Below are 12,339 nucleotides of genomic sequence, written 5' to 3'. Positions count from 1 at the left end.
GCTGAACTCTTTCCTTTGTCTTGGAGTTCGGCTTCAGAGATCTTCTTTGTCTTGTGGTTTATTCCTTTCTCGCTGAATTGCTGATGTTTCTTTTCCTGGTGTATATATATTCATATTTATTTATTCTTATATTTATATAGTTACATATTTTTAATCTATTTGTGTGTGTGTGTGTGTGTATTTTACACAGCTCCATTGTAAATAAGTTTTTAACTTTATGGATTCTGTGTTAAATAAAGTTTATTATTATGTTTATTATTATTATTAGGTCATGTTTTCTGACAAATAAGGCCCTTATTGTCGAAGAAGTAAACATTATAAACATCAGTTTGTAAACGTGAGTTTCATACATCATCTATGTCCAATGCGTGTTTTTCTATGTCTGTAGGACTGAAGTGTGGAGTCCGACATTGAAAGTTAGGACGATTCGAGTCAAGTCGATCAAGGTGATCAACTCGTTAAGAGCTATCTTAGTCAACTCATTTTTAGCTCGTGAAGAGCTACAGAGGTGGCTAGATCTCGCATTTTTCGGATAACGCTTGTCAACCAATCGTTTTGGGTAATTCCCGTAACCATGGAATCCATTGCATTCGCCAAGTGACGTCACTGGAAGAATCCGCGCACGTTGTTTGCAAAGGAAGACATTTTGGATTTTCGATCACTTCATAATCAGCAGCACGTTTTGAATATTCTTAGTTTACTTTATGCTCTTTTTATTGGACCTTGAGATATGAGAAGGTACATGCTACGCACTAAGCTGTAGGAGATAAATCCTAGCTGCTGATAAATCCTAGCTACTGTCGTGAAGTCGGGGAGACTATGGTTAGAGTTTCCACGGGATCTTTATTGACGCTCACAAGTCCTAGTAGTTACAAGACTTTTTCACGTCTAACGACTAACTTCATCATCATCATGCTTAGATGGGAAAGTCTACGCATATTTATAGAGACAATTAGCATATTTGTAGAATTAATTATAGAAACTGGTTTGAGTCTGGTTTCCAGTGAAAGTACTGAGTTACAGGAATAAATTAGAATATTGGCCTCATTGACCTAAGAACCTTAATCTTAAAATAGTCTTATGGAAAAGGATTAACTGAATAAAGCGTCGATGACGGTCGCTTGTGTTTCTAAGTTAAAACATACTATTCTAAGTTAACCAAAGTTTATACCAAAAATAAGGGAATAATTCTTAACTTAAAGTTTACGAGTAAACAACTATAATGAAGGACGCCAAAAATATACGTGTCCTTAGGAAGTCTTTTCTGCGCAATTCTTACTAAACTGGTTTTATGAACAGCTGAAAGTCAAAAGGTCCAAGTCCAGATTATTGAGTAAATAAGAAGAACCTTTCATCATCCGGTGTATAGAATTCAATTACTGACCTTTGTTAGGAAGGTGTTTTACAAGGTCAACAAACCTAAATCTTTTGTTCGAATAATTACTTCGTCTTTAAGGCTAAATTGTTACCATAGAAACCTAAGTGAAATCTTAGATTTCTTGTACAGTACAAATCAGATTTTGTTCTGGCCTTCTTACACTACCATGTGTTAATATGTGTTGGCGTTCTTCACCTTATGCTACAAGTTTCATGCCAATGGTATATACAGGTCTATAATAGTGAAGTCTGACTATCTTGCCTTGTATTTCTTCATTACTCAGTTTTTAATGTCTTCGTATTTGAGGCGTAGTCTTTGGTAAACTGGCAAAGAAGTGCCTAACTGAAGCTGTTCGTAATTGCTTTGCTGGTGAGTGCCAAACGTTTGGAAGCCTTTTGTGCGGTGCTGCTCGCGGCAGGTGGGATCAAGATGCTCGTAGTTCTGTAGTGATGACATCTTGACAGAGTTACTCGTAAGTTCTGCGTAATGCCCTTGGACTGTTTCGTCTGTATTCGTCATCGATTCTGATTGGACTGCAGTTGGTGGTTCAGAATTAATGTTACCAAAGATGATTTGCCCTGTTGCATCTGTACTGTCGTTGTTATAGAAAAATTCAACAGCGTTGGATGTTTTGTTTGGTCTTTTAGTCTGTGGAAATCTTTTACCTGACGCGATATAAGCAACAAGAACAATAATCTTAGTCAGAAAATTCATTCTTTATTGACAAAAAATTAACTCAGAACAAAGCCTGGCTATCAACTTTAATTCAGTCATTGAAACAATCAATCGGCTTATCAATCCGTCACATTGACGAAGAGGAATCTCTGGGTCTGCCCCAAAAGACAAAGCTTCCTTAACCTTACATGTTCACCGTTTAATCTTCAACTTCTCTTTACTATATTATTTTTCACAGACATAAACTAGGTTTATTTAATTACGTACTCACTTTTGCAGAGGAATAATAAAAGGAAGACATTGATTAGAAACGATACCGCCGATAATGGTAGCAACACAATACTGGCAGTTGATCCTGATATTATAATGAACAAAATCGAATATTATAGGGATTTGTATAGAAAGAAAGTATGGAATTAAGAAAGGAAGAAAAAGGGAGGGGCAAAGCAAAGCAAAAAATGAAAAGAAAAATTTAATTAATTAAAAAAGAAGAAAAAAGGAAAGTGAAAACAATAACCTCGACCAAAAGAAAGCCGATGCTTAACTGTAAAACTCACCCAAAAAATTAGCAGGGTTGTTATTCTTTTTCTCACGCTTCTTCTTCTTCTGTTCTGTTTGCTTGCAAGGACCTGGCAAAAACGGGTGATTTCTACGTTGAGAACTGTGCTACGACAGCTGCTAAAAATAAATCTCAAATAGATATCTTGGACTGACAATGACCCAATCTATCCTAATTTCCGTACAACGATATCAACTTATATCCACTACTTCTTGCATTTCATGTGAGCAATATGTGTGGTTGATACAAAACATCTATAAATAAAAAATGTTTACCCTAATGGACTGATTTGTCATATTTTTTGTGGCGTATGTTTAAATCATTGAATATTTTTAATAACACTCACAGTATTTGGTGACTGTAACATTGTGCCAAGCGATTCCATATCTGTTCTTAGCCAGACAGCTATATATACCAAAGTCCAAAGTATTGAGTTTTAATAATCTCAACGTGCTCGTTCCTGGATAATATGAGGTTCCATTCACATGGATCTTGCCATTCAATCCGTACCACGTAACATTTGGTACAGGTACACCTCTTGCGACACAGCGTAGGTAGATTGTATCACCAGACCATGAAATGTTGTGTTTGCTTGAAAGCATTTCATCTATTTCTGGTTTGTCTAAATATTAAAAAAGTATATTGTTTTGTCTTTTATGCCTTACGCGCTCGTCTAAAATTAATTCTAAACTAAATAAACTTTGTTGTGGTTTTTTTTTTTCATTTGCAAAGCATTCCCGTCTACCTTCACTATATAATCCTGCATAAAGAGGATGTAAAAGAACCCACTGAAGACGCTGATGTGGTGACCATCCTCAGTGCCGTTCATACACTGCAGTAGCCATACCTTTGTATCAGAGCGAGACGGACGGTGAGCTTGCAATGATAGAGACGTGAATAATATTGTCCAAAGAAGATGACATATAAAAACATCAGTGTCTAAACCTGCAAAGTTTGCGTTTGTACTTACACATTACTTTAATAAAAACATTCGCTAATCCCAAAATACCATCTCTCTTGTCATAAGCCTGGCACTGGTACTTTCCTTGTTGACGTCGAGAAATATTCCGAATGGCCAGTGTGCCGCTGTTAATTTCAACACTTCCCAGCTTTAGGGACTCGTGGGTGGATACATGTACCCACGTGACATTTTCAAGCCATAATGGACTCATTGCACAGGTGATATTCAGGTCTTCTCCTTCAACTATCTGTGCTCCACCATTCGTATCAAGAAGTGTGGAAGAATGTTCAAAATCTTCAGAGAATGAAAGCCATATGTCATAAGAGATAAATAATATGTTATTCATTAATTGCAGGCACGGTTGAAATAACACTCATAAACGTTTTTTGCTGATTTATGTATTATAATCAACACGCTTTTTGTTAATGTGATGTTAAAAGGAAATACTATCTTAGTTGACGAAGAATTAATGAAAATTAACAATTTGCATTTGATTAAAGTGGCTTAATACCACTAATGCGTAGCGAGAATAAACAGTGGCAAAGGCGAAAGCAATGGCGATGTCGTACGTGATGTCGCATTGACGATGCCGATACCAAAGACGATGACGATGACATTGACAAACAAATATAAGCAACTTGGTTACAGCGTTACTTACAAATCACAAAAATATTGATCTTTGAGGTCACTGGAGGCTCAAATGGATTGTTAGTTGCCTGGCATTCATAAGTACCACCTTCGTTTCTCTCGATTTCCATGAATTTTAAGAAACTCAAGCCTACTGTTTCAGAGACCGCAAGCCTTTTCTTGGGTGCTATTTTCATCCAGGTCACATAAGGTACTGGGGAAGCATTTGCACTGCAACTGATGTTCAAAGAAGAACCTTCTTGTATTATCTTTGTCGCCAATGCAGATAACAAAACCTTTGGGTGATCTAGCCAAAAATAGGTACATTGTTACAAGTGTTGGATTTTATTCGGCTGATAAAAGTCTTTGAATTTCATGACCTTCTTCAAATGAGGTGTGAGGTCAACCCGAGAGCAATTATATTAAAAATTTTACGATGAGCATGCTTGTGAGCTTAAACATCCGGCACAAGAAAGGAAATCAAAAGCGTTCAGTGACGCAATACGCATACCATCAGAGTTGGTGCAAACGGTAGAGAGCTAGTACTAATTACCTGTCACAACCAGCGTAGATGGACTGTTTATTGAAAGTTCTCTTCTTAACTTCAACATGCATCCATATATCCCATTATCAGCTTCAGTTACATTCGAGATGATCAGAGTAGCAGGCTGCTCGATTCTGACTCGAGTAGGATTCAACAATCTTGCTGGACACGTTGTCGTCTTTATGACCGCTGACGATGACGGATCTTTTCCCCCCGTTGCTATGGTAACCCATTGGTTGTTTTGGTCAACATAGCTCCACACGGGTGATTCTGAAAGGAGCCTGATATTTCGGTTATCGTAAGTGAACTTCCATTCGAATCGCGCTGTTTTACCGCTTGAAACAAACAAAGTACTCGAGGGCACTTTAGTAAAACGAGCCATTTTATCTGACAACAGATATGTATTAAGCATAAGTAGTAGGCTTAGAATTTACCGCCAGGTTAATAGTATTTTTCTATTGATCCATGAATCGTTATATTATCCATCAGATCAGTGCGGAAACACAAACCTGGACTACTTGAACAAATTAAATTAATATCAAAATCTTTCATAAATTCTATGTGTCTTTTTAAGATATTTAGGCTTCTTTGCTTGCTCCTGCTTGTTTAAAGCTTGACTTAAGCTTGATTCCTTTGTTTTCACTGATCATTATCGTATATATAAATTTCTTCAAGTGTGGTCCGGTTATGGTGTGTCCGCACAAAAATTGATTCATTTATCACTTCATTCAGCCTGCCTTGATTCCCTCAATATACATATGCTTAATCCAATCAATCGATTATGAAACAAGTTCCAAATCCAACATTTATTGAACCTCCTCATTCAGGAAAAAATCGCATCTGTTACAATTTACCTGTTACTATGAGTTCCACTTTGTTATTGATTGAAGGAGATATTCTTAGCACCAAAGATATTCCATACCATCCACTGTCATTCTTTGTTACGTTAGAAATGACCAAAGTAGCGACTGACTCTTTGCTAACGCGAACTGTAGGGTACAGCAGCCTTGGTGGACATGTTCGTCGACTTATCGTCCACTTCCAGCCACGCAGCCCATCATCAACTGCTATGACTGACTTAGTATGTCCATCAGGGTCATAATAATACCAGACTGGAGATGAGACATAATATCCAAAGTCCATGTTCTTGTCATCAACAGTGTAATTCCAGTTAAATCTCACTGTTTCTCCGGCGAATGCTTCAATCCTTGATGGGGAATTAGTTAGCATAACTTTCCCATCTATCCAATGAAGAATATATTTGTTAGTGCACAAAATAATGTTACATTATAGAAGTAAATTTTCAAGAGAAAAATTAAATAAACCTAAGCAGACCTAACTGACTTCTTTTCAACAATCGAATTAAGCACGATGCACGCGCGCTCAAAAACCGCTAAATAATCTTCATGACGAATTTATTGAAGAACCATACACCTTTTGGAACTTCAGAAGGGCGAAACCCTCTAATTTTGCACGTGACTCTCTATATATCAGTTAGTTTTTTGTTTTGCTTTGTATTTTTGCTGTTGTTGTTATTTTCCGGAATAACAGGTATTAGCAAAAACCATTGTGTACTTCCTAAGAACGCGCGCGCTCATTGGTTAGTTGGAGGTGAATATATACCACTTATTAACCGAGAGTGAGGTCATTACAGGGAAATCTCAGACCGAGGTCTTGACAGTACGGACCGAGCGCAGCGAGGTCCGTACAAAAAAGGCCGAGGTCTGAGATTTCCCTGTAATGACCGAACGGACGAGGTTAATAAGTTATTTATTATATGGCCTTTTTTAGTGCTGTATTTTTAATAAATAATATACCTAACTATGAACACCGGAAGTAATTTTCAACATCCGCTTGCGCACGCAAGGTCAAAGTTGAGGTCGTGTGCACTGAGCCAAGCGATCCTGGCGAATTTATTGAAATTCACAAAGACGGTTTTGTTCAAAGCGAGAACATTTTTGTCTTTATTATGGCAGGATCTAGGAAAATTCGAATACTTTAATTTCACAAAAACAGATACCTGTGTTTACAAGTGTTTGAACTCTTAAAAACTCAAAAATTTAGAAGAAAAATAGACCCAAATTGTCAATGAATTTTGAACACGTGCGGAGAACTTGCAGTGATTTCAGTGAAGTGTTATTCTTCGTCGTCGTCGCTCTCAATAACATAACGTCGCTTTGCACCTTGTTGGATTAACTTAACTGGGCCATTGAAGATCTGGAACTGACATTGAGAGATACTGCTGATATTTGCTCCAGTAAAAACACCCTTTAAAGCTGCTGGGTCGCTTGAATTATTCACAGCGAGCGAATTCGTCGTGTTTTGGAGACTCAGGCTGCTGTGTGACTGCTGTGAACTTGTTATTAACTGGCCACCGCTATTGTCTGGAGGAGCAGTTATCTGTTTGGAATTTTGCGAGTGACTTGAAGAACTCAAAATGAACGACATCTGTCGCTGATGGTGCTCATTTGCTGACTTGTATGACTGGAAGACTTTTGTGACCGCTTAATTGAGCCACAAAAGTCTCTGGGGCATTTGCATCTAGCAATCGGCCAATGCCAGTCTTCCTGACGCTGTGATTTGTGACTTTTGCTCCTTTTCTTTGGAGATTGGCTTCGTCTGCGGCTGTTTTCAAGAATTTACCGATTTCATTCTTGCCTAGGGGCGCCTTCATATACCACATTTGAGGACTTATTCTACGGTCGCCGTGTCGTACAGCAAGAAAGAATGGAGCATCTGGCTTGTTCATTTCTTCGGGTCGATGGCTTCTGAACAGCTTATAAAACTGAACAGGACATCTCTCCGTGTTTGTGGCGTATGCTTTTGGTGAGAAAGAACGCCTGTGACCATTTTCTTTGCCGTTACGTGTCTTGGTGCCCCGCTCATTCAGCCAAACAAGCATTTCGCGGCCATCTTGGAGAGGATCTGTCTGTAAGGAGACGTCTCCCCAGCACAATTTACGGCTCTCGTCGCGGGCTCTAAACCCAAAATGCAGGGAGAGAATCCACCACATGGTTCTCTGAAGGACTACGGGATTTTCTGCACCAAAAGCGCCATTCTGATACAGCTTGTTTTCCTCTTCTTTGGTCAACGAACGAGTCGCGTTAGGACGGTTCCCTTTGCCTTGTTCAACAAGGTTTTTACGCTTTGCTTCCAATACTTTTCTAGATAAAGCAAACTCATCGTCCTTGAGGATGTTCATCTTTGACCTAGAATCTGACAGAAACCTTTGGATGCTTCTCTGCAGCCCAGTCAAACTACTTGGCTCGTATTCCTCGCTATTAACTTTCCTGATGTTTTTGAAGAACTTTCCAAGGATGTGGTCAAGCTCTTTTGGTGCCAAGTCCAAAATCTGAACATTTGTTTTGTTTATCTCCCCAAGAAAACGGTAAAAACACTTCATATCACTTGCCGTTTTTTTCACAGTGTTCTCATTTTTCTGTTCTTGCACAAACTTTAGCAAATCTTCTTGACTGTTATTGATACTGTCGTCTCCGGTATTGGTTACTTCAGCCGTGTTGTTTTGCTCACTTTTTGCTTCTTCTTCTTCTGGATAGTAAAATTCGCTTTCGCTGTGGCTCTCTTCGTCGCTCATTGTACACTGAGAAGTATTTCTAAGCTATACAATAATTTTTCTTCAGTTATTGAAAAGATAAATGTATTTTGTTTATGTTTTCGGTTGATTTAATGTTTGATTTCGTAGCTTTTGATGGCAACTTTCAGCGCGATTTGAGACGAAGGATTTAGATTTCATTTTCCTTTTCCACACATGAAAACACTAACACTAAAGCTTAACTTTGTTAACTTGACATTGTCAAATGACGTATAGCGAAATTGGTTAGGCAATCGAGATATCAATTAAACAATACAATACCTCATGCGATCGTGAATCATTATTCCTTTCTGATAATATTAACCTTAAGCAGATACTAATGCTGTTCAGTTCTTTTTCGTTTTTCATATTTAGCTGCAACGGTGATCCACGTCTTTTAGCTCTCTCGTAAACGCGTTTAATTAAGATAAATCGAGTTTAGTTTGTCGCTGCGTACGACATATGACAATCACAACATGCATAACTATTGATTGTGTTCGTTTAAAAACTGCTTTATGTATTGATCGTTGGGACCTATTTGCCTGCATTTCTATGGTGTCTTCTTTTTATACATGTATTATTTTCCAAATAAATGTAATTATTGTTTGCAGCAAATGAATTTTACAATTTAATTAGCTCTTTTGTTTTCTTATTATTCTGAAAGAGAAAAACAGAGAACTAATGTTTATTCATGTTCGCCATTCCATATTGTGATTATTATTGTCCACCTAGACTCTCAGTAATAAACATTTCCTGGATATAAACCCTCGGTCGTGTATCTCGACATCACATTATTTGTGTGTTTTAGTGATTTCTCATGCAACAATAAGTCATGTCACTCGTTTGGATGGAACACGCGCGCGTTTGTTATTTTTACGTTAGACAATTGGTGCTGCATATATATTAAACTCACCAACTATACTCGGGTTGACTAGAATCAATACGAAGACAGTACCAGTGAAGCCCGTTAGCATAGTTGCATGGCTTAGCGAAATACTTTATATTTATCGATGAACTTGTGTTTCTTTGTGCTCCCTTCCTTATGTGAAATAACACTGTATTGTTTCGAATCACAATTCTTGGAAATTGTAACTCAAGATGTAACTCAGATGTAACTCAAGTCCAATACGAGGCTGAAAGCAAGATCAGTAAATTCGTCGAGAAGAAGCATTGTATTCTACTTAAGAGCATAGAATATCATAAATAGAAATCAGGAAAGAATGTTAAATCGGATTTCGTTTGTGATTTTGCCACAGTTAGGGGAAAAAGGGGATTTTGGTAGAATGACCTGTTTGACCTCCCCCGGAAATGATTCTGAATCTCAATGAATATCAATCCGACGCTGCCAATCCGACGCTAGCTTCAGGAACAAAAGAAACAACGGTATTACTGCCAGCATTGTTCCAAATATTGGCAGCATGATTTACTTATGTAGTTATAAGGTCATTCCGTGTTTTCTACGATTAAGAAGCTGAAATTAGGTCATTTTCTCCTACGCTTTCAGATGCTATTTATAACAGTAATACTACTATTTATAGTAGTTTGCTATGTGCTCGAAAACAAATACAGTTCAAATATTTGAACCCATTAAAAGGCTCAGGGTAGTTTTGGTCTGGCACACCTAGCCGCATTGAAACGGCTACAACTTCGTCTTGAATAACTCGATCTGCAAGCACTTTTCGCACAATGTCAGGAAAGGATTGAAGGTTTCACAAATGATAAATTAGTTTAAACCGGACTTTTCATTATGACGTAATGATGACATCATTGAAATCTTTTATCGCTTATTTTCTCCAAAACTAGACCTAAACATTCAAAGCAACTTCCACCAGTCGATAAAATTCATCAAGGCATTCATATTGCAATATGAAAAAAATGTATGAGAGCGTTTTCCAAATATTACGCGATGAATACTTTCATGGACTTTTACTATTATTTCCAGCGTGTCAACTTTATACCCTCAAAATGGGAACTTTAATTACGTGGATTCAATATTTTTAGTAGCTAGAATATAGGTACGGATATAGACACTGTCCTTATTGAGTATGAATCACATTGTGACTTTCTTTCTAGCGTTATGGATTTTTTTGATGTTGTCAAAAGCGATATAACATATCGATGATATAAAGAACATATCGGCATTCAAAAAATTGTCGAACGATATTTTTCTAAATGAAGTCACTAAAAGATGTATATTTTACAAATATTCTCATTTAATTTTGTAATCATTGAAGGGTTGTAAGGCAGTCAAATAAAAAGAGGACGCTCACAACTAACAGCACACGACAAGGAATAACACGGAAGTCAAGCGTGAATAATCAAAAAGCAGCCGTGAGCGAAAATAGTTGTGAGCGTACTTATTTTTATTTGACTGCCTTACAACCCTTATTAATGGTTAGGGTTAGGGTCAGAGCCTCCTTAATGTGCGGGAGCAGGAGTACTCTCAATTATATGTGGTTATAAAATCACTTGTCATATACTATGTTAAGAAAGCAGAGGTTTTTAAACTTATTAGCAGCAGTTTACAACAAACAATGGCGAATATTTATAAATTATTTCCCCGTAGTGTACTGTCATCAATCAATAAATCAGATTTTTAATGATCTAAAACTTCAGTGCAGGCTAACACTGAGCATGCTCATACTCGCACATTGCTTTAACTTTGGACTATTTATTTCAAAAGAATCAATGAATGATTGATGCATGTTGCTTCAGATAAAATAACTAAAAATAAGAGAAGAATACTATAAATAAACATAAGAAGCATAAAAAGGTATGTTTAACTTTCTTAAAGAGAACAACTGAAAAATTATTATTTTACGGCATGTCAGGATATAATTATACGGATTTAAATAAAAAAATCAGCGAACAACAACAAAATCTGTTAGTGTTATCATACAGGCTTGAACGAAAACAAGTTGAATAACATTTCTAAGCGACTTTTTATTGAATATCCTCTTATGTTTAAAATTGCAGGTCAATTACATAATGTAACCAAGAAACCAGAAAGTACAATGTAATTAAAATGGGAAGTTCGTTTTTTGGCCCCGAGTGTACGCCATGCGCGTTCACTGTCGATCAAAAGGATGTAGACTATTTCGATTTTGCTGAAAACCAAGTATGCATCAGAACAGCGAAATGAACAAACTGAAAGAGAGTGCTGCACGCTAAAATCTTTGGGGTTCTCAGCGACGAGACATTAGACTAGACGAGACCATGAGATCAGGAAGGCATTACCAAAAAAAAAAAAAAACAATCAAAACGAAGTGTCAAGCTTGTATGCCGTGCGACCATAATTAATAGCTTTTGATAAAAGTAATTTAGCCTCAATAGCAACCGAGTTCTTTTCTAATCTGAGGGTTTGTTTTCAAATTTATTTTAGACAAAAGACAATGTATTATTACGTATCCAATCAAAGAGGTGTCAAATACCAGACGCCGTATAATGTTTACTGGGTTGCCTGTGAAAAACCAGTCTATAAATGCGTATTCGTTGCATTTCTCTGAAATGTAGTGGAGTTTCACACTTAGTGTCTGTTGGCTTCAAGCATCGTCAGTAATTGCTGTCAACCATGTTTTTTTCTCTAAAACTGAATGAAAGCCGATATTCTTGGTATTTATTCGAAAATTGTGGAAAGCGCTAATGAATTTCCTGCAAGCGATACAAAATCGACCTCTCTCGACTTCGTTGCCCGTCTGCTGCGCTGGAATAAAAATAATACTCCTCGACCCGCAAGAGAGGTCGATTTGGGCAAGCGCGTTTGAACATTTTAATGTTAAAAGGCACTACAGCAAGTCAATATTTTTTTATTATTATTAAATCTATAAAAGATTATATTTTGCCGCGTCTCTGCTTGCTAATATTTTAGTATACACATTTTGCCGCGATAATTATAGTAAATGCGCCATCAATCAATAAAGCGTTTTTACTAAAGGAAAATTCTTAATCGTGCGTACTTATGAACATTTTCCCGCGCGAAATATGTAAGTGTAAGTGCACTTTT

At 37.2% G+C, this 12,339-nt stretch overlaps 1 protein-coding gene across 1 annotated transcript; it reads right to left on the bottom strand.

The window, feature by feature from the left end:
• Positions 1 to 823: 823 nt before the first annotated feature.
• Positions 824 to 9,675, bottom strand: LOC148905618 (hemicentin-2-like). Its single transcript, XM_089039629.1, has 9 exons — positions 9,250 to 9,675; positions 5,599 to 5,985; positions 4,754 to 5,131; positions 4,232 to 4,507; positions 3,583 to 3,867; positions 2,959 to 3,234; positions 2,611 to 2,682; positions 2,325 to 2,408; positions 824 to 2,043 (listed from the first exon to the last, which is right to left on the bottom strand). Exons 1-9 carry the CDS (start codon positions 9,308 to 9,310, stop codon positions 1,658 to 1,660), a joined length of 2,205 nt encoding a protein of 734 aa, XP_088895755.1. The 5' UTR covers positions 9,311 to 9,675; the 3' UTR covers positions 824 to 1,657.
• Between the last annotated feature and the right edge of the window lie 2,664 nt (positions 9,676 to 12,339).

Source organism: Actinia tenebrosa, unplaced genomic scaffold (assembly GCF_029948245.1).
Source record: "Actinia tenebrosa isolate PJP-AT-01 unplaced genomic scaffold, QUT_ActTen_1.0 PGA_scaffold7__59_contigs__length_16204524, whole genome shotgun sequence".
Taxonomy (NCBI): domain Eukaryota; kingdom Metazoa; phylum Cnidaria; class Anthozoa; order Actiniaria; family Actiniidae; genus Actinia; species Actinia tenebrosa.
This window is presented reverse-complemented; position numbering and strand designations above follow the sequence as displayed.